Source organism: Molothrus ater, chromosome 12, assembly GCF_012460135.2.
Source record: "Molothrus ater isolate BHLD 08-10-18 breed brown headed cowbird chromosome 12, BPBGC_Mater_1.1, whole genome shotgun sequence".
Lineage (NCBI taxonomy): Eukaryota > Metazoa > Chordata > Aves > Passeriformes > Icteridae > Molothrus > Molothrus ater.
Window position 1 is genome coordinate 19,727,539 of NC_050489.2, and position 19,688 is coordinate 19,747,226.

The following is a 19,688-nucleotide window of genomic DNA, read 5'->3' on the forward strand; positions in this document are numbered from 1 at the left end:
CCCCAAGGGGGGCAGGGTCTGTGTGGGGAGGGGGCAGAGGGGGCCTGGAGCAGCTGCTGATCCCAGTGGGAGCAAGGATTTGGCACCTGCATCACACCGGGGAACTTGCAGCAGCCACCAGTGGGACTGGGAAGGGAAATGCTCCCCACATTCCCTGCTGGGAGCTCCTTTGGGACCCCCTGTGCAGCTCCAGGGTGGGGCCCTCCCAGTTCCTCCAGTCCCATCCCACTGCTCGCTCCACAAGGATTTTGGGAGGGGACCCTGCCGTGGCCATACTCTGCATATCTGCGTCCTGGATTTGCCCATAAGTGCACTGTTTGTCCCCAAAACACCTCCCCAGTCCTGTGCCAGCCCCCCAGGAGCAGGGCAGGGCTGGGGGGATTCCCCCTGGAGCAGGAGGCAGGGGCAGCCAGGGCCTTTCCCACTTTTTATTGCAACAGCAACTGCAGAAATGACAAAAACCAGGGAGAGCAGGAGCAGAGCTGCCTGATCCCCCTGGGAGCTGGGGATTCCCTGAGAGCTGCAGTTCCAGAGGGATTTGGGGATCCCCCAGGGAACTGGGGGGTGCTTGGAGAGCTGGGACCCTCAGGGAGCTGAGCATGCCCAGGGATTTGGGGTTTCCCAGGAGCTGAGGAGCCCCTGGAAGCAGGAGACTCACAGGGAGCTGAGAATCCCCAAGGATTTAGGGGATCCTTAGGAACTGGGAAGACCTTGGGGGCTGCAGACCCCACAGGAAGCTGAACATTCTTGGGATGTGGGGAGGTCCAGGAGCTGGGGAGCTCCTGGGAGCTGGAGACCCCATAGGGAGTTGAGCAGGCCCAGGGATTTGGGCATCTCCAGCAGCTGGGAAGCCACTGAGGGTTGGGAACCCCACAGGGATCATCACATTGCTGGGAATTTGGGAGCTGAATATCTTAGGGGATTTGGGAGCTGAGCATCTTAGAGGATTTGGGGATCCCCGGAGGATGGAGATCCTACAGGGAGATGGAGATCCTACAAGGAGCTGAGCAACTTAGGGGATTTGGGGATCCCCAGGAGATGAAGATCCTACAGGGAGATGGAGATCCTACAAAGAGCTGAGCACCTTAGGGGATTTGGGGATCCCCAGGAGATCCTACAGGGAGATGGAGATCCTACAAGGAGCTGGGCATTGCTGGGGATTTGGGGATCCCCAGGAGATGGAGATCCTACAAGGAGCTGAGCAACTTAGGGGATTTGGGGATCCCCAAGAGATTCTACAGGGAGATGGAGATCCTACAAGGAGCTGGGCATTGCTGGGGATTTGGGGATCCTCAGGACATGATCCTACAGGGAGATGGAGATCCTACAAGCTGAGCATCTTAGGGGATTTGGGGATCCCCAGGGGATGGAGATCCTACAAGGAGCTGAGTACTGCTGGGGATTTGGGAACCCCCAGGAGAGCTGGGGACCCCAGAGCATCACTGGGGTTCTGGGGATCCCTTGGGGAGCCCCAGGGGAACTGATGATCCCCCAGCAAGGGGCTCAGAGCGCCGGGGTTTTGGGGACCCCCAGGGGCCCAATGGATGGGCTGCAGCGGGTCCAGGAGCAGCTGGGGAGCAGGAGCAGGAGCAGGGCAGGGGGATCCCCATTATTCCACCTCCACAGGGATGGGGTTCACCTGCCCCCCCACCTCCGGCTGCTTCCTGCGGGCGTCGGGGGGGGGCCGGGGCGGGGGGTTGCTGGGGGGCAGCTTCATGGTGCCCCCCCCTTGGGGCCTCTCCCGGGGCTTCTGCTCGATGGGTCTCCACTCCTCCCCTCGGACTGCAGCCTGTGGGGTCACAGGAGTGCCAAGGATCAACCCCCACCCCAAAAAGGGGCTGCTGGGGGGCAGGGAAAGCACAGAGGGACCAGAGTGGAGGATGTGACATGACCCCTGTCCACCCGTTTGGGACAGGCTGTTCCTGCAGCCCCATCTGGGAATGCTTTTGGAATTCACATGGAAGCACTGGTGCATTGGTTTTAGGGGTGGCCTCCCCCTCCCAGCCCCCCAAAGCCCCTCTGCACTCACCAGCAGGTAGATGCCACTGGCAATGCCCAGGCAGACGGTGCCCAGGATGGTGGAGAGGAGGAATCCAGCAGGGACAGCCAGGCTGTGACAGAGATTTGGGGTTCAGAGGGTGCCGGGGGGGCTCATCCCCCAGCCCCGACCCTGCACCCCACTCACGCAGCGTGGAGGACGGCTCGGATGTAATAATTCCTGGTGAGGGGCCCCAGGAGCTTCACCACGGCTGTCAGGTACTTCTGGCCACTGCAGGGTGACAGCAGGGGGTCACCGGGGGTGTCCCCACCCTCGGGGGACAGCCAGCCTCCAGGGACCCCCATCTCTGCGAGGAACCCACCCGCTGGATCCTGTGTTTGGGGGGCACCAGGGGGGACACAGCACTCACCACCTCTCCATGGTGGAGCCCCTTTTCCGTTTGCTCCTGGGATACTCGAGCAGGCACACCAGGACGCCTGCAGCGCTGCCGGGGCGTCAAGGAAAGGCGGGATGGGAGCGGGAATGGCCCCAAGGAACATCCCAAAAAAGGGCAGGGAACGCCCAGCTGGGAGCGCCGTGAGGAGATAAGGATGTGACCCCTCCCCGGTCGGGACGGGGTTTTCCCGCAGCCCAGCCCCGGGAATGCTCTCGGGAAGGATACATGGAATACGCCGCGAAGTACCAGCCCTTGAACTGCCCCGCCACGGCCACGATGCCGCCCGTCAGCAGGACTGCGGGAACAGCCGGGATGGAGCGGTCACAGCGGGCCGGGATTCCCACCCCAACCCGGGATACAAACCCCTAAACCGGGATACAAACCCCTAAACCGGGATACAAACCCCCCAAACCCGGATACAAACCCCTAAACCGGGATACAAACCCCTAAACCGGGATATACCCACCCCAACCCGGGATACCCACCCCAACCCGGGATACAAACCCCTAAACCGGGATACAAACCCCAAACCGGGATATACCCACCCCAAGCCGGGATACAAACCCCTAAACCGGGATACAACCCCCCCAAACCCGGATACAAACCCCTAAACCGGGATACAACCCCCCAAACCCGGGATACAAACCCCCCAAACCTGGATACAAACCCCCCAAACCGGGATACACCCCCCGAACTTGGATACAACCTCCCAAACCTGTTATGCAGTTCCCAAAACCCCGGATACAGCCCCGAGCTCAGGATATGGCTCCCAAACTCAGGATCCAGCCCCCCGCAATCCCCCAACCCGGGGTCATGGCCCTGGGGACACACGGGACCCCCGGGTCCGGGGTTATGGCCCTGGGGACACACGGGACCCCCGGATCCGGGGTTATGGCCCTGGGGACACACGGGACCCCCGGATCCGGGGAGGGGTCCTGGGGGTCCCCGGCCCCGAGCGCTCCCGAAGCGGATGCGGGGGCGATGCTGGTGCGGGACCCCCGGTCTGGGGAACTCCGGGGCCTTGGGGGAGGTTTTTGGCCTCGGGAACGGCCTTGGGGGAGGTTTTTGGCCTCGCGGCCGGAGCAAGAGGAGAACGGAGGAGGAGAGAACGGAACCGAAGAAGAGAGGGCAGAGGAGGAAGAGAAAAGGAGGAAGCGGAGGCTCCAGCCCCGCCGGGCCGGGACTTCCCGGCCGTCCCCCGCCCGCACCCGCAGCCCGGTGGGACCGGGACCCCACATCTCATCCCAGCCCATCCCCGGGGCTCGGCATCCCCAGCCCGCGGGGCGCTCACTCCTTCAGAGCCCGGGGACTTTCCGGAGTGCCCCAAACCCCCCTAAACCCCCCCTCACACTCACTGAGCCCGGCGGCGAGCGCCTGCTCGTTCGCCCACATGGCCCACTCGATCTGCCCCATGGCCCGCGACGGAACCGGCCCGAGCGGGTTCGGCTGCTCCGCTCGGCTCGCTCCGAACGGGTTCGGCTGCTCCCGGCTCCGCTCGGCTCGGTCCGACTGGGTTCGGCTGCTCCGCTCGGCTCGGGCCGAACGGGTTCGGCTGCTCGCGGTACTACCGAGCACCTTCGGCTACTCCCGGCCCGGTCGGGTTCGGCTCAGCCCGGTCGGGTCCTGCTCGGCCCGGTTCGGCCCGCTCTGCTTTGCTCTGCCCGCTGGAGCTCGGCTGCTCCCGGTGGGCCCGGCCCGTCCCGGTTCGGCTCCGCTCGGCCGGTCCCGACCCGGAAGGCGGGTGCGGCGCTACCAGCGCAGGCCACGCCCCATTCGTATCGGCCACACCCTTTTAATATACCACACCCATTTGTATTAACCACACCCATTTTCCACAGGCCACGCCCCCGAGGGGACACGGCACCGGCCCGGGGCCACACCGGGGCCACGGCGGTGACAGGAATGGCACGGAGGGACAGGACCAGCCCCGGGGACAACAGGGGCCATGCGGGGCGACAGGACCCGTCCCGGCAGCAGGGACAGCGGAGGGATGGGGACAGGATCAGCCCTGCAAGGGACAGGGAGGGGACAGGGGATGTGGCATGTGCAAGGGACCGGGGACATGTGGGAGGACAGGATCAGTGACAACTTGGGGGCATATAGGACAGGAGATGTCCCACAAGGGACACAGGGGGACGGGGTCATGTGGGGTGACAGGCCTGTGTGGAGTAACAGGACCAGCCCCAGGGACTGCCCCATCTTCTGCTCCCCTCCCACCCCAACACACAGAATGTGACACCCCAAAACAGCACTGGAACCAGGAACCCTGTATTTCCTTACAAAAGATTAAAAACCAGCCCCGGGGTGACATCCTGCCCCAGGGCTGGGGACAGCTTTGCAGCAGGCCTGGCTCAGCATCCTGAGGCCCGCTGGTGGCACTGGCAGAGTCCCCCCGGTGTGTCCCAGCTGTCCCAGTGTCACCGGGGTCAGGCACGGCTCCGGGGCAGCCCATCCGGGCCCAGGAGGTGCTGGCTGGGGTCATCCACGAGCTGGGGACCAGGGCCAGGCTGTGGGACAGGACATGGGTCAGGGTCACCGGGGAGCCCCACTGCCTGCAGGGCCCCCCCGCTGTGGGTGGGGGGCAGCTCTGGGCACCACGGACCCCAAAAGGTCACCCCAGTGGGAATGTGTCCAGAAATGGGGTCCTGCACACCACCCTGGGGATGGGGACAGGGATGGGGTCCTGGAAACCCCTGGGGATGGGGACAGGGCCCTACACATCCCAGTGGGGATGGGGACAGGGATGGGGCCCCACACACCCCCCCCCAGGAATTGGGACAGGGATGGGGTCCTGGACACCCTTGGGGATGGGGACAGGACCCCACACACCCCAGTGGGGATGGGGACAGGGATGGGGTCCTGGACACCCCTGGGCACAGCAGTGGGGTCCGACACCCCCTCGGGGGCAGGGATGGGGACAGGGATGGGGTCAGAGCCCCCCCCCCGAGGCCGTGTCCCCCCACCCTCACCTTGGTGTGCAGGATGTACTGGACAGCCCCGGGCACAGGCTCGGTGAGCACGGCAGCCTCCAGCTCCGGTGGCAGCACAGCCGAGCCCACGGGCAGCCCCCGGACAAACCTGTGGCACAGGGAGCGCTCAGTCCCCGTGTCCCCAGCATCCCAGCACCCCCACCCTCCCCAGTAAGCAGGGGGTTCCCTTACTGGTCCCCGTTGGTGGCGGGGGGGAAGCTGCGCCTCACCACCTCCACAAACTCGGCCACAGTGTCGGCCAGCGCGAAGATGACGGCGTTGGGGCCGGCGTCGAAGGTGTAGGCGACCTGTGGTGGCATCGTGGGGACATGGGGACGGACGTGGCGACCCAGGTGAGGGCCACGGTGCCGTGGCAGCCCCGGGGCCCCGCGGGTACCTTGGTGTGGCCGTGGTGGGCGTTGTAGCGGTGTGCCAGCGCGATGATGTGGCGCGACACGTCCGTCAGGTAGAAGATGGGCGGGAAGGTGTCCAGGCAGGTGGCGTGGAACTGGTTGCTGTCCCTCATGGCCAGCTGGCCAAAGCCCTCGAAGTCACGGTCACGGATGTGCTGCATCATCTGGGCCAGGCGCTCGGGGACCACCACCTCTGCCCGGTGCTGCCACAGCAGGGGGGTCACCATCAGTCCAGTGACACCCATGGCAGGCAGGTCATGGTCACCCCAAATCAGTGACAACCACAGCAGGGGGGTCACCATCAGCCCAGTGACACCCACAGCAGGGACAGGGTCATGGTCACCCCAAATCAGTGACAACCACAGCACACAGGTTGTGGCCACCCCAGTTTAGTGACATCCATGGCAGGAGGGTCACGGTTACCCAAATTCGGTGACATCCACAACAGGTGGGTTGTGGTCGCCCTGAATTTGGGGATACCCACAGGAGGAAGGTCACTGTCCCCCCAGTTTGGTGACACCCACAGCACCATGACCCTCTGTGTGGCACTGCACACCCTCCAGCCCCATTCCAAGGGAAAGGGGACCCTGCCTGGGCAGGACGAGTCCTGTGTCCCCCTACCTTCAGCAGGGGACTGGTCTCCACGCTGGTCTGCATGCCCGCCGTGCTGCCCACCGGCTTCTTCTCCCCACTGACCTGGGGAGACACAGGCACTGGGACACGGCCCCTCCTGAGCCCCCCGAGTCCCAAATCCCACCCAAATCCCCTGCCAGCCCCTCACCACCAGGACGAGGACGCGGAGCTCCGGCCAGTGCGTCTCGGGGGCCACCTGCAGGGCCAGGCTGTCGGTGCCATCGGGGCGCTCCCCGCGCTGCCACTGCACGAAGCCACCGAACATGCTGCGGCAGGCACTGCCCGAGCCCCGCCGCGCCACCTCGGACAGCTCCTCCTCCAGCCCATAGAGCCGGGCCAGCGCCGACACTGCGGGGACAGGCACAGGGGACAGCCCTGTCACCCCTCCTGCTGCCACCACAGAGCCGGGCCAGCGCCGACACTGCAGGGACAGGCACAGGGGACAGCCCTGTCACCCTTCCTCCAGCCCGTAGAGCCGGGCCAGCGCCGACACTGCGGGGACAGGCACAGGGGACAGCCCTGTCACCCCTCCTGCTGCCACCACAGAGCTGGGCCAGTGCTGACACTGCAGGGACAGGCACAGGGGACAGCCCTGTCACCCCTCCTGCTGCCACCACAGAGCTGGGCCAGCACCAACAGTGACAGGACAGGCACAGGGGACAGCCCTGTCACCCCTCCCAGCCCGGAGGGGACAGCCGAGGGTTGGGCCGGCCCCAGACGCACCCAGGCAGGCGTAGCCAGCGGCGGAGGAGGCGAGCCCGGCGGCCGTGGGGAAGTTGTTCTCAGAGGCGATGTGGATCTTGTAGGAGAGGCTGAGAGCGGCCGCGTCCTCACCGCCCCCACGGCGCTTCCGTGCCAGGCGCCGCACTGCGGGGACAGCGGGGTCAGGGACAGAGGGGACAGCGGGGTCAGAGGGGACAGGGAGAGTGGGGACAGGGGATAGTGGGGTCGAGGACAGCAGGGACAGCGGAATCAGGGACAGCAGGGACAGGGACAGTGGGGACAGCAGGAACAGCAGAGACAGCAGGACAGGACATCAGGAGACAGTGAGGACAGTGACAGCGGAGACAGCAGCGACAGTGGAGACAGGGACAGCAGGGACAGCCCCGGCCAGGGGACGCTCACCCTCACGCAGACAGGCCTGGACCCGCGGGTGCCCCACGTCCGCCTCCTTCCCGTTGAGCCACAGCCGGTCCTCCGTGAAATCCCGGCTGGCGGCCGCCGTCGTGGTGGTCTTGAGCTGTGGGGAGAGAGGGACGGGGCTCAGCAACCCTGGGGGCTGGTCCTAAACCTGGTCCTGGTCCTAAACCTGGTCCTGGTCCTGATCCTAAACCCGATCCTGGCCCTGGTGCTGACCCACCTGGTCCTGGTGCAGTGTCACGCTCAGGGAGGAGTTGATGGGCAGGATGAGGTCGGTGTCTCGCTTGCCCCCTGCAAGAGAGCACGGCATGGCACGGCTTGGAATGGCATGGAATGGCTAGGAATGGCATGAAAGCTCGATGGCACTGATGGACCAGCAAAGCATGGCATGGCACAGCCAGGAATGGCACGAAATAGCCAGGAAAGGCATGGCTAGAAATGGCATGGCACAGCCAGGAATGGCACGGAATAGCCAGGAACGGCATGGCTAGAAATGGCATGGCACAGCCAGGAATGGCATGGCATGGCTAGGAGAGGCACGGAACAGTTCAGAATGGCACCGATGGACACAAAGCAAAGCATGGCATAGCAGCGCTTGGCACGGCATGGCACGGCTTGGAATGGCACGGCACGGAACAGCACGGCAAGAAGGGACACAGTGCAGCCCAGCCCAGCCCGACCCGGCCCAGCCGGACACGGCACACCCAGCCCAGCCCGGAGCCCGTGTCCGCCCCGGCCGTGTCCCGGCACTCACAGTACTTGATCACGGCGATGTTCACCGGGGCCGTGCAGGTCGCCATGGTCAGTGCCCGCTCCGCCGCCATCGCTGCCGGCCGTGCTCAGGCTCCGCCCCCACGCCACGCTTGTGACCGTGGCCTGCGGCCGGTCCCGCCTCGCCATTGGTGGAGAGCGCAGCACCCGGTTCCCAACAGCCAATGGCAGCGATCGGACCACGAGAGGCCACGCCCCCTGAGCGTGCTGGGCGGGGCCTGCGGGGCGCCATTTTTGAATTGGGCAAGACCTGCGCAGGCGCAGATGCTCCCGGTACCTTCCCGGTACCACTCTCGGTTCTGTTCCCGGTACCGCTCCCAGTGCTCCCCGCACCGCTCGGTTCCCAGCACTCCACTGCCCCAGTGTCCCCAGTACTGCCCCAGTGTCCCCAGTACTGCCCCAGTGCTCCCAGTACACCTCCAGTGCTCCCGCACTCCCTGTCACCTTCACATCCCAAATATCCAAATATCCCCGGTATAAAACCACCGGATCCCTGGAAGTGTCCAAGGATCCATGGATCCAAACGTCCCTAGTGCTCTTTGAGTGCTCCCACAGCCTTCAGGGCCACTGTATCTCAGTGCCCCAGCATCCCAGTTCTCCCAGTATCCCTCCAGTGCTTCCCCCCAGCAGAGGCCACACGTGGATGAAACTGCCTTTATTGAGAAAAATGGTTTGCTACAAATACGTCATCGAGTTAATTCCTCTTCAAAAAACAGGACGGCTCGTTAAAAGTTCTAATTATGCAAAAAAGTGGTGGGTGATGCACTGGTGGGCACGGCCAGTGGGATATCCATGGATCCCTGGCACAGAGGGGGCCCCTGGCACAGAGGGGACCCCTGGCACGGCCTGGTGTGGCCCCTCACACCCAGGGCCTTAAAGTGCTTTACAAAAGCAGCTCTTGCTGCCCCTGCTCTGTCTCTGTGGGGCAAAAAGGAGAAGGAAAAGGAGGAGAGAGAGAAGGAGCCCGAGGTTAACAGAGCTGGATCTCTCATGGAAGCTGCTCCAGCTGCTGAGGGTCCCAGCTGAGCACAGGACAGGGAAATGCTCCTGGGTCCCTCCTGGAAGATTCCAGTGCTCTCCATCCCACAGGAACATCCCCCAGGTGCCAGCACTGCAGGGCAGGTCAGAGAAGGTCCCATCCCTTTCCCTGCCCTGCCAGGGGAGCTCAGAGCTCCCTGCACGCTCCTCACAGGGCTGCAGCTCCCCATATCATCCAGCACTATGAAAACCAAAACAAACCCCAAGGCAGTATTGCTAGAGCAGAGCTGGAGCCAGGTTTTGGATAAAGCTCAGGAATTCCTCGAGCAGAGGGGGCCTCTCCCAGCCTTTCCCTGCAAATCCTGCAGGAAGGCTCTTGGGAATCACCCCGTGGCCGGTGCCAGCCTCTCCCAGCCCTCCAGAGCCAACCCCAGCAGCAGCAGGCAGGGCTGAGAGGAAGGGGCAGGGGGAAGGGGGCACCAGGATGCTGTGGAGCACCTTGGATCAACAGTGCCCCCATTCCCAGGGAGGGATTCCCACAGGGAGATGCAATCCCTGATTTCTGGGGGGGGGATCAGCAGCTCAGGGCTGGGATCCTGCATGGACAGCCATTCCACGGGCAACCAGCACCTGGATCCAACCCAACCATCCTGCCTGCTCCCTCACAGGCAGAGGAATTCTGCTGAGGGAAGGGAAAGGCCCAGAAATATCCAGGGATTTCCCAGAAAGATCCCTGCACTTCCCCCTACCTCAGAGTCCGACCCGCTCTGGGATCCAGCTCCTGCCTCCTGCCCCATTCCCAATCCACGTGTTCATTTGCTTGGGTTATCTGTGTAAAAAATAAACTTTCTTGATAATGTTCCATAAAAATACTCTTGTCCTGGGTGGCAGATATTGCAGAGTGAAGGGGGAGCAGCTTCTGACCCCGCTCTAGAAAACGTGGAAAAGGCTTCACTGCTTCGTGTAGAAAAAGGCAAGGATTTGGTGTCCCAAGAGCCGGTACAAAATGAGGAAGGGGAGGATTCCCTGGATGCTGGATGCCGTCCTCCAGGCCTCCTCTGAGCCACTCTTCAGTCTCATCCTGGGATTCAGGTGAAGGAGGCAGCTCCAGCCTCCAGCACGGGGGTCAGGACAGCCTGACATCTCTAGAAAAATCCTTGGAGAGTTTAAAAAAAGAAGCTCCATGCTGCCTTCCTCCTTTTTTAAAGGATGTGGCTGATTCCAGTCCCAAAGGAGAGTGTTTGGCATCCAATCTATCAGTTTCAGGTACCTATTCTGCTGCACCAGAGAGCAGGGACGAGTGTGCCAAAAAGCATCTAGCAATAAATAGATCTGGACACAGGGCTAAGCTCCCAACACGGATATTAAACCCCAATCCAAGGATTGATCCCAGCCCTGCTCCACAGCTCTCTGCTCACTCACTGGGACAACTGGAGAGGCTCCACCTTCTTCAACAAGGTGGGAATTGCAGTGGGAACAGAGGCAGCAGAGGGGCTCCAGAGGGTTCCTGGAGTGTCCAGAAGGAGCCAGGGCAGGGAGAGGGATCAGCCTCAGTTCTCAGAGAGGGACAGAGCCAGGGCTGCCTGCAACGCTGCCTCCTCGTCGATGTTGTAATCCTGAAAAGCAAAGAGGGCAGCTCAGGAGAGCTGGCACAGCCAGGGCACACTGTGCCCACGGAGCCCTGCCTGCTCCTCGTGGAGCCTGAATTCCCCTGGCACACAGACCCCAGGAATGCCACCCGTGCTCTCTAGGGTGTCCTCTGTGCCCACACCCCTCTCCTGCCCAGGATCTCACACCTGCCAGGAGGGATGGAAGCTGCCCACACAAGCTGAGACCAAAGGGTGAAGCCTTCCAGCAAAGGCCAGGGGTTTTTGCAGAGCTCTGGGTTGGGATATTCCTCTGAAAATGCCTGGAAGTTCTTTTTCCTGACATCTCTCCAATGAAAGCAGGATGGGAACAGAGCCTCCCCTGAGGCCAAGGCTGAGCCATCACTGCCCCCCACACAGGAGGGGTCAGGGGCCCCCCATGTGCAGCAACCACACCCCCCCAAACCCCGGGGCAGGGCTGCTCCCACCCCCTGCTCCCAAAACCTCCAAGAAAAGGAGTTTTGTGTTACAATTCCTCAGGGGAAGAGTTCCATGGAAAAACCCATTTTGTGGAGTGCAGGAACAACCCCCTCTCCTCCTGGTGTATGTGAGGACACCCTGGTGGCTGTGGGGGCCTCATGGGTGGGACACATGGTTTCACCTCCTGGCACAGGACACGGGGAGGGGGGTCCCCCTTTTTTGGCTCAGGATCAGACTCACCACAAAGGTGTCGTAGGAGAACTTGTGCCTGTGGAGCAGGTGCTGCAGGAAGTTGGCACTCTTGTAGCTGGGATCCCCCCAGGGCATGGCCGAGCACACCGGGCACACCTGTGGGGACACGGACACGGGATGGTGGCACCTGCACGTGGCCTTGGACACTGCCAGGGATCCATGGGCAGCCACAGCTGCTCTGGGAACCTGTGCCAGGGCTTCCCCACCCTCACAGGGAAGGATTTCTTCCTCATATCCAACCCAGACAAACTCTCTGGCAGTTTGGATCCACTCCCCCTTGTCAATAGCCTCTGTCCACCTTTCCTGAAGGTCCTGGAAGGCCACAATTAGGTCTCCCTGAAGCTTCTCTTTCCCAAGCTGAACAATCCCAATTTTCTCAGCCTTTCCTCACGGCACAGCTGCTTCACTCCTCTGATCACCTTGGTGATCTCCTCTGGAGCTGCTCCATCAGCTCCAGGTCCTTCCTGTGCTGAAGATCCCAAGTTCCCCACCTTGATCAACCCAGAGGGAACAGGGAGAGGAAATCCAGCACCACCTGGTTTGCAGGAACAGGGGGATGGAGGCAGCTCAGTCCAGGGAGCCTCTAACAAAGCAGAGACAAATCCCCATCTCCCACAGGGATTTAAACCAGCTGGAACACAGCTGTGCCTCCACAAACACCCTGATGCTGCAGGGTGGGGCTGGTTTCCAGAGCTGTCCCACGCTCCCCAGCAGCACTCACCACTTTGTTGGGGTCATTCCTGTGGTTCTCCATGCAGTGCTTCACCAGCTCCTGCTGGTCCAGGTTCCGCGCCCCGCAGTACGGACACACGAACGTGGAGCGGTTGGGAATGTTGCTGCAGAGAGCAAGGATGAGCTCAGATCCCAGGGGAGGCTGCACTGCCTCCTTCCACACTAACACACAGCTCTGTGACAGCAGGAGCCAGCCCAGCCCCTTCCCTGCCTGGGTGGATCCTTCATCCCACCCCACACGCCAAAACCTGGAGCAGCAGAGCCAGGAGGGAACAGGTGCTGCTCTTCCTCCCAGGGACAGGCACAACACACACCCAGATTTTGGGGCAAGCAGGGAGGGCCTGTTTCAGCCATACCTGGGAATAGGCTGGGATGTGGGGACCACTGGAACAAACTTGGGGCAGTTGGCCATCTGCTCCTGCACCTTGGCGCAGGACGAGACGTGAGAGCGCATTTTGGCCAGGGTCACCTGCAGGAGGGGGACAAGAAACACTCGTGGAGCTGCAAAAACACCTGCCAGGAGCCAGGACAGCAGCTGGGCTGGGAGTGAGCTCTGCTCCACGACCCACAGCAGTGGGAATGCTGCACCCATGGAGGGGCTGGACAGCTGGCGTGCAAGCCCAAGCTGAGGTAATAGGAGAAATAACAATTGATGATTTTCCAGTGTTTCCATAGCAAGGAAGAAGACAAGGCCATGAGCACGGAAACAGATTAGAAAAGATACATGAAAATTTTTGTAAGTATAAGTAGATGTGTATCCGTGCCTTATTAAATTTCTGTAAAACTTTTACCAATTATACTGGCGTTAATTGCTTTGCACCAATGAATATAGTAAGTTATTGTGATGTAGTTAATGACTTAAGATCACACTTTTTTAAGAGTATATAAGCTGGAGAACACACAGAATAGAAAACTTTTTTCTTCTTAGACCCTGATCACGTGTGTATGTCACATCCAGCCTAACTGTGACATGCACCCACCTGTCCTTCCTCACAGGACGGAGATTTGGGGCTGCAGGGACCCCCAGAGGTTCTGTCCCCATTCCCTGGGAGCAGAGCCTGACCCCCCCTGGCTATCCCCTCTGTGCAGAGCCACAGGGTGCCCCCCGAGCCTCCTTTTCTCCAGGCTGAGGCTCCCCCAGCTCTGTTTCCTTCTCTGTACACATTCCAGAGGAGGATGAGGACAACAGGGACCATGAGGACAAGCAGCTGCACAGCTTTACCTTCTTGCTGCAGCCTCTGCAGGGAGCCTTGTAGGACGAGAGCTGTTTCTCCACGCTGGAAGCCTTCTCCACCTTCTTGGGGTCGAAGGGCACGCGGCAGAGCGGGCACAGCGGGGAGGGCACCTGCAGGCAGGGCTGCAGGCATTCCCCACAAAACCTGGGGGCACAGGGGGGCCCTGAGCACCTGCAGGCAGGGCTGCAGGCATTCCCCACAAAACCTGGGGGCACAGGGGGGCCCTGAGCACCCCGGGCACAGTGGCACCCCAGCAGGGCACCCCCACTGCCCAGGATGCCCTAAACCCAGCTGATGGGTTCTAGCTTTTTAGCAGGTTTAGGTTTTGTGTTTTCAGATTCTGGACTGCATTGGTAATAACCCTGAACTCCATACAAAATGTCAGCAGTTCTCCTCACAGCTCAGGCACACAGAATAATCCTTTTCCTCTCCTCAGGCACACAGAACAATCCTTTTCCAGCCCCAGAACCAAGGACATCTCTGCAGCTTCAGGTCCAAAAAGTGCAAACAACAAAAAGACCCAAAAAGTGCAAACAACAGGGAATGGAGGAGAGCAAACTGGGAGGATGGGACTGCATAACCTGGAGCTGGAACTGGACAATTAACCCCAATATGGAAATGGACTAAATCTTATAAAAGTGTGAAAGCCTGTGACTCAGAGTCCATCCTGGGCTCTTATACTGCCCAAGGTGCATCCTTTGAAGGCTTCTTAATAAATCCCTATTTTACTCCTCTAACTCTGTCCAGCTTCTGTTCTAGGCAGCCTCTCAGGGCACCACAGGGATCAGCATTCCTACTGGGAGAACTGGGAGCAGGTGAGTCCCCAGGGAGCTCCTGCAGGCTCAGACAATTCCCCTGCTCCAAGGCTGCATCTGAAAGGAGCCCAAGCCCGTGCTGGGTATCCAGGCCAGGCAGGAGCCTCGATCAGCTCATTCCAAGGTCCTTACAGCCCCAGGAGCAAAGGAATCCCGTCCCCAAAATCCGATTATCCCGGCATTGCTGGTCCCTCCTGCTCACCAGGAACAGGGAATGAACCCCGCAAAGGCTCTACCACTGCCAGGGCAGCGGGGATGGGCAGGGGGGATCATGGAGGGGTCAGGAATCGCCCCCATCTCCAAACAAGCAGGGGTGAGGCGGTGCTGGGGCCCCCAACAAAGCCCCAGGACCCGGAAACATCCCCAAAATCAGATGGAAAAGGGATCAGGGGGTCCCCGAAATGCTGGGGGGACACGGGGGGTCCTGAGGACAGCAGCCAGGCCTGGGAGCTGAGGGAGGGGAAGGGGTGGGATGGGGATCCCGCTGTGGGATGGGATGAGAGCCCCGGTACCGAACCATCCCCGGTGTGGGCCGGGGGTCCCGGTGCCGGCTGGGCTCACCGGGCAGAGCGCCCGCAAGGATCCCCGGCCGGCACAGCGCCCAGCCCCGCGTCCCGCCCGTCCCCGGGGCCGCCTCAGCCCGAGGGTCCCCTGGGGTCCCCGCCGCCCCCGCCCGGGCCCCGTCTCACGTGTGCCCGCAGCCCGCGATGCCGACGGCGCGGTGGAAAACCTCGAGGCAGATGGGGCAGCTGAACTGCGCCTCCAGCGCCTCCGCCGCGGCGCCGGGCCCGGGGGCGGCGCGGGGGGGCCCGGCCGGGCCCTGCGGCCGCTGCGCCGCCGCCACCAGCAGGCTCCGGAACATGGCGGCGGCGGCTGGCGGGGCGGGCGCCACGTCACCGAGCGGCGCCAACGCGTCATCGCCGCGCGACGGGAGCGCACCGGGACACGGCGGGACACGCCGGGACCGAGAGGTGCCGAGTGCGAGCCGAGCGGGGCCGAACGAGGCCGAGCGGAGCCAAGCGGAGCCGAGTGAGAGCCGAGCGGAGCCGAACGAGGCCGAGCGGAGCCGAGTGAGAGCCGAACGAGGCCGAGCGGGGCCCGAACCGAGGAGGACCCCCGGGGACTCACCGGAACCCACCGGGGCCGAGTAGCGCCGCGATGTGCGACGTGGAGGGTGGCGGTGGCGGCTGCGGGGCGGACGCGGAACCGCCGCGGCGCCGCCGCGCACCGGCAGACAGGTGTGAGTCCGGTCCGGCCTCGGAATGGACCCTCGGGGCCGCTCCCGGTACTCCCCGGTATTTCCCCGGGGGTCCTGCCCGCCAGCACCGCCCGGTACCGCCCCGGTGTCCCCCCCGGTCCTGTCCCCGGTGTCTCACCGGAATCCCCCGGCCTGCCTCTGGTGTTATCCCCGGTACCGCCCCTAGTGCCGCTCCCGGTATCCCTGCAGTGCTCCCCAGTGCCATCCCCGATCCCCCGCTCCCGGTAATCCCCCCAATATCTCTCGGTTCTTCCCCCGGTAACATCCCGGTATCCCTGGTGCTGCCCGGGGACCGGGAACCCCCCCTCCGTTCCCGCTCGGTAGCGCTCCCGGGGGCTCGGTCCCGATGTCCCCGGTGACCGGCCGTGTCCCCGCAGCCAGCCCCGAACGTGCATGAAGTGCGGGCAGAGCACGGCCGCGCTCGTCATCCGCGTCGGGGACCCGTTCTGCCGGTGAGGGACCGGGGACAGTAGGGCCATGGACAGCAGAAATTGGAGACATCGGGGCTTGGGGACATCGGGGCTGGGGACATCAGAAAATGGGGACATCAGAAACTCGGGACATTGGGGCTGGGGGATATCAGGGCTTGGGGATTTCAGAAATTTGGGACATCAGAAATTGGGGTCTTTGAGTCTCCAGAAGATGGAGGCTTGGGAACTTTGTGTCTTGGGGACATCAGGGATTGGGGGCATTTGTTCTCAGGGATGTTGTGTCTGGAGCATTGGGATGTTGGGGCTGGGGACATTGGATCTCTGGGACTTCAGGGTTTGGGGACATTGGGTGTCTGGGACATCGTGGCCAAACAAGATCAAGGCTTGGGGACGTTGAGTGTTGAGGACACAGAGGAGGGGGGACAGGAACGTTTGGGGTCGTGGCTCATGGGGGGGTCATTGGATCTCTGGGATGTCGGGGCCTGAGGATGCTGTTCTGGGGGACATCAAAGGGACTTTGGGGTGTAGGGTCTGGGGGTGTGGGCCTGGCCATGGCTTAGGAATCCCTGCGTCCCCATGTCCCCCAGTGGCTGCTTCCGGGAGTACTTCGTGCACAAGTTCCGTGCCATGCTGGGCAAGAACCGCGTCATCTTCCCAGGAGAGAAGGTACTGACGGGCAGGGGGACTGCCAGGGGACCCGGGGGTGGCCCCAGGGCCCGTGACCACCCCTGCTGTCCCCACAGGTGCTGCTGGCAGTGTCGGGGGGCCCGGCCTCCAGCGCCATGGTCAGGCAGGTGCAGGAGGTGAGTGGGGACTCGGGGGGCACACGGATCATCCCTCCTCACCCCACAGCTCACCCACAGCTCACCCCACTCCTCTCTCTGCAGGGACTCAGCCGGGAGGCGGCCAAGAGGCTCCGCTTCATCCCCGGCCTCGTCTACGTTGAGGGTGAGGGCGCCTCTGTCCAGCTGCCCATCCCCTGCTCTATGTCCAGCTCTCCAATCCCTGTTCCCTGCCCAACTGTCCATTCTAACCCCATTCCCTACTCCTGTCCAACTGCCCAATCCCTGCTCCGTGTCTGCTGCCCATTCCCCGCCCATTCCCTGTCCTGCTGCCAGTTCCCAGCTCACTGCCTGTTCCTGCCCCATTCCCAGCCCTGCTGCCCATCCCTTGCACATTCCCAGCCCCACTCCCTGCTCCCTGCCCTGTTACCAGCTCCCAGCACAGTGTCCCCTGCACTGTGCCAGGGCTGTGGAGCTGTCACCCTGGCCCCAGGGACAGGGCTGGCAATGTGGCAGCAGCCCTGGCACTGTCCCCTCCTTGCAGAGGGAGCCGTGCGCGGGCAGAGCCCGGAGCAGCGGCAGCAGACCCTGGCCCAGATGAAGACCCTGCTGCAGGCCACTGGCTTCCCCTACCACCTGATCCACCTGGAGGAGGTATTGGGGTGACACGGGACATGTGCTGAGGTGAGGGGACACATCTGGACAACTTGTCCTGTATCCCTCTCTGCCCCACAGGCGCTGGAGCTGCCCCCATCCATCTTACAGCCAGGGCCGGAGCGCGCCAGCACATCCAGCCCATCCGGCCCTTCCTACAAGGAGGCTGTGGACAGCTTCATCCAGCAGCAGCGGCAGGATGGGGACAGTGGCACCTCTCTGCCTGGTGACAGCACCCCGGACACGCCAGCAGGAGCCACCCCCTGCCTGCCGGACGCTGCCCAAACCCGGGAGCTGCTCCGCAGCTTCGAGGCCGCGGCGACGGCGACGGCGCGGGAGGAGCTGCTGGAGATGCTGCGGTGAGGGACTGACCCTGCCTGGCACTGCTGCCAGCTGGGCACAGGGTGGCTCTGACCCGCTGTCCCCTCGTGCCCAGGACCCACCTGATCGTGCAGACAGCCCGGGACAAGGGCTATGCCAAGGTGATGATGGGCGAGAGCCTCACACGCGTGGCCATCAAGCTCCTCACCAACCTCTCCCTGGGGCGCGGCGCCTACCTCGCCGTGGACACGGTGAGCTGGGGACAGCCACCCGCACCCCAGGGGTGACACGATGCCATGGGGGCGTGGTTTGGTGGTGGCACAGTCCCCTGGCAGCCCTGCACACCCCCAGGGCTTCACGGACCAGCGGCATGGCGACGTGATGGTGGTGAGACCCATGCGGGACTACACGGCCAAGGAGATCGCCTTCTACAACCGCTTCTTCAGCGTCCCCACCGTCACTGTGCCACCCCTCTTCACCAAGGTAGGGTGTCCCGTGGTGGGGAGCCCAGGCTGTGTGTCCCCAGGACAGGGACAGGAGCCCCAGTGCTGCCCTGCTCTCCCCGTTGTTCCCACAGCGCCGGGAGAAGCTCAGCATCCACCAGCTGGTCGAGCGCTTCCTGCTGGGGCTGCAGGAGGAGTTCCCCTCCACCATCAGCACTGTGTACCGGTATGGGGGGTTCATGGGGGGGGTACTGGGGGTGTGGGGGGAGTGGGGTGCACTCACAACCCCCATTTTGGCTGCAGGACTGGGGAGAAGCTGAGCCCAGAGCCAGCCAAGGCCAGCAGCGAGTCGCAGCGCTGCCTCCTCTGCCTCTGCGGCCTGGACACCTTTGGGGGTGAGTGGGGAGAGCACTGGGGGCTTGGGGGATTTGGGGAGCAGCTGTGCACCCCTCGGTGACCCCCTGGCTCTTACAGAGGAGGAGCTGGCTCTGGAGCCCACGCTGATCTGGGAGGAGCCAGTAGCAGGGTGAGTACATGGGCTGGGGGCATTCCAGGATTCCACAGCCACTCCCAGGCCACCACAGTGGCACCGCTGAGTGTCCCTGTCCTCCCCTGTCCCACAGGGTTGAGAGCAAAGCTGCCTACATCCCCCTGCTGTGCTACAGCTGCCGTCTCACCTTCAAGGAGCTGGTGAGGTTTTGGGGTGCAGAGGGTGGGTCTTGGGGGTGGTGGGGGTCCCCAGGCTCACGGCCTCTCTCCTGCAGGGTCCCCTTGACACGCTGCCACCCTACGTGCGCGCCGAGGGCCAGCGCAGGATCCGCAGGTACCGGGGCTGGGGGGCTCCTCCCCACCTGCTCAGCCCCCGAGCCCGTGTCCATCCAGTGTCTGTCCCCTGCAGAGCTGAGATGGAGCAGAACCAGGAGACCCAGGAGTCCAGCGAGAGCTGAAGGGCTTGGGGACAGCGGGGGACACATCCCCATCCCACTGTGGCACTGCTGGGGCACTGCCACTCCTCAGGGCTACATTCCTGACACCCAGGCAGCTGCTTTTATACCCCATTTCTGTGCCAGCCAGGGGCAGGGAGAGCCCCCATCCCCATTTATTGGGGATTGGGGGGCAGGTCCCTGGTCCCCCCCACCTCCCTGCCCCAGCTGCCTGTGAGCCAGGGAGGCCTCAAGTTTGTTTTATTCGGTATCTGTATAAATAAAACATTTGAATTATTAAAAAAAAAAAAAAAAAAAAAACCCAAAGTCACAAGTGTCTAAAGTCCAACTGGGGCTGCCAGACCTCCTCAAACGTGGGGGGCCACAACCCAGGACCCCCATCCTGGAGCTGGGGTGGGGGGGGCTATTGCTTGAGT

The 19,688-nt window shown here is 62.8% G+C and overlaps 4 protein-coding genes across 6 annotated transcripts; 1 reads left to right on the plus strand and 3 right to left on the minus strand.

Moving 5' to 3' along the window:
* Positions 1 to 390: 390 nt before the first annotated feature.
* LOC118691113 (cytochrome b-245 light chain) lies at positions 391 to 4,602 on the minus strand. Its single transcript, XM_036390171.2, has 6 exons — positions 3,791 to 4,602; positions 2,661 to 2,730; positions 2,409 to 2,483; positions 2,186 to 2,269; positions 2,030 to 2,111; positions 391 to 1,789 (listed from the first exon to the last, which is right to left on the minus strand). Exons 1-6 carry the CDS (start codon positions 3,846 to 3,848, stop codon positions 1,610 to 1,612), a joined length of 549 nt encoding a protein of 182 aa, XP_036246064.1. The 5' UTR covers positions 3,849 to 4,602; the 3' UTR covers positions 391 to 1,609.
* An 85-nt stretch (positions 4,603 to 4,687) lies between these two features.
* On the minus strand, positions 4,688 to 8,419 carry MVD (mevalonate diphosphate decarboxylase). Its single transcript, XM_036390158.2, has 10 exons — positions 8,345 to 8,419; positions 7,811 to 7,881; positions 7,576 to 7,690; positions 7,174 to 7,317; positions 6,599 to 6,798; positions 6,439 to 6,513; positions 5,802 to 6,020; positions 5,597 to 5,712; positions 5,405 to 5,513; positions 4,688 to 4,942 (listed from the first exon to the last, which is right to left on the minus strand). Exons 1-10 carry the CDS (start codon positions 8,412 to 8,414, stop codon positions 4,862 to 4,864), a joined length of 1,200 nt encoding a protein of 399 aa, XP_036246051.1. The 5' UTR covers positions 8,415 to 8,419; the 3' UTR covers positions 4,688 to 4,861.
* A 582-nt stretch (positions 8,420 to 9,001) lies between these two features.
* RNF166 (ring finger protein 166) lies at positions 9,002 to 15,301 on the minus strand. The gene is made up of 6 exons (XM_036390163.2): positions 15,129 to 15,301; positions 13,612 to 13,768; positions 12,746 to 12,858; positions 12,379 to 12,493; positions 11,646 to 11,753; positions 9,002 to 10,955 (listed from the first exon to the last, which is right to left on the minus strand). Exons 1-6 carry the CDS (start codon positions 15,299 to 15,301, stop codon positions 10,890 to 10,892), a joined length of 732 nt encoding a protein of 243 aa, XP_036246056.1. The 3' UTR covers positions 9,002 to 10,889.
* A 76-nt stretch (positions 15,302 to 15,377) lies between these two features.
* Positions 15,378 to 19,533, plus strand: CTU2 (cytosolic thiouridylase subunit 2). Of its 3 annotated transcripts, none has more exons than XM_054516118.1 (15): positions 15,378 to 15,677; positions 16,075 to 16,149; positions 16,716 to 16,794; positions 16,872 to 16,931; positions 17,016 to 17,076; positions 17,455 to 17,564; positions 17,646 to 17,923; positions 18,001 to 18,136; positions 18,237 to 18,368; positions 18,463 to 18,554; positions 18,632 to 18,723; positions 18,803 to 18,854; positions 18,952 to 19,018; positions 19,093 to 19,147; positions 19,227 to 19,533. In XM_054516118.1, exons 1-15 carry the CDS (start codon positions 15,598 to 15,600, stop codon positions 19,487 to 19,489), a joined length of 1,632 nt encoding a protein of 543 aa, XP_054372093.1. In that variant the 5' UTR covers positions 15,378 to 15,597; the 3' UTR covers positions 19,490 to 19,533. The 3 variants fall into 3 exon arrangements, with proteins under 3 accessions (XP_054372093.1, XP_036246049.1, XP_054372094.1); XM_036390156.2 differs by having other exon boundaries at positions 19,093 to 19,151; positions 19,227 to 19,381; XM_054516119.1 differs by having other exon boundaries at positions 15,592 to 15,677; positions 16,079 to 16,149.
* Positions 19,534 to 19,688: the final 155 nt, after the last annotated feature.

What these genes read in the sequence shown, in the direction of transcription:
- LOC118691113 (XM_036390171.2), bottom strand. Translation starts at nt 3,848, where the DNA reads ATGGGGCAGATCGAGTGGGCCATGTGGGCGAACGAGCAGGCGCTCGCC. An exon ending in GGCGCTCGCCGCCGGGCTCA is followed by an intron (nt 2,731 to 3,790) that starts GTGAGTGTGAGG and finishes CTGTTCCCGCAG; the next exon opens with TCCTGCTGACGGGCGGCATC. An exon ending in CCAGTGGCATCTACCTGCTG is followed by an intron (nt 1,790 to 2,029) that starts GTGAGTGCAGAG and finishes GTGACCCCACAG; the next exon opens with GCTGCAGTCCGAGGGGAGGA.
- MVD (XM_036390158.2), bottom strand. Translation starts at nt 8,414, where the DNA reads ATGGCGGCGGAGCGGGCACTGACCATGGCGACCTGCACGGCCCCGGTG. An exon ending in CATCGCCGTGATCAAGTACT is followed by an intron (nt 7,882 to 8,344) that starts GTGAGTGCCGGG and finishes GCTCTCTTGCAG; the next exon opens with GGGGCAAGCGAGACACCGAC. An exon ending in AGACCAGTCCCCTGCTGAAG is followed by an intron (nt 6,021 to 6,438) that starts GTAGGGGGACAC and finishes CTGCTGTGGCAG; the next exon opens with CACCGGGCAGAGGTGGTGGT.
- RNF166 (XM_036390163.2), bottom strand. Translation starts at nt 15,301, where the DNA reads ATGTTCCGGAGCCTGCTGGTGGCGGCGGCGCAGCGGCCGCAGGGCCCG. An exon ending in ATCGCGGGCTGCGGGCACAC is followed by an intron (nt 13,769 to 15,128) that starts GTGAGACGGGGC and finishes CTGTGCCCCCAG; the next exon opens with GTTTTGTGGGGAATGCCTGC. An exon ending in GCAGAGGCTGCAGCAAGAAG is followed by an intron (nt 12,859 to 13,611) that starts GTAAAGCTGTGC and finishes CCCCTCCTGCAG; the next exon opens with GTGACCCTGGCCAAAATGCG.
- CTU2 (XM_054516118.1), top strand. Translation starts at nt 15,598, where the DNA reads ATGTGCGACGTGGAGGGTGGCGGTGGCGGCTGCGGGGCGGACGCGGAA. An exon ending in TGGTCAGGCAGGTGCAGGAG is followed by an intron (nt 16,932 to 17,015) that starts GTGAGTGGGGAC and finishes CTCTCTCTGCAG; the next exon opens with GGACTCAGCCGGGAGGCGGC. An exon ending in GAGCTGCTGGAGATGCTGCG is followed by an intron (nt 17,924 to 18,000) that starts GTGAGGGACTGA and finishes CCTCGTGCCCAG; the next exon opens with GACCCACCTGATCGTGCAGA.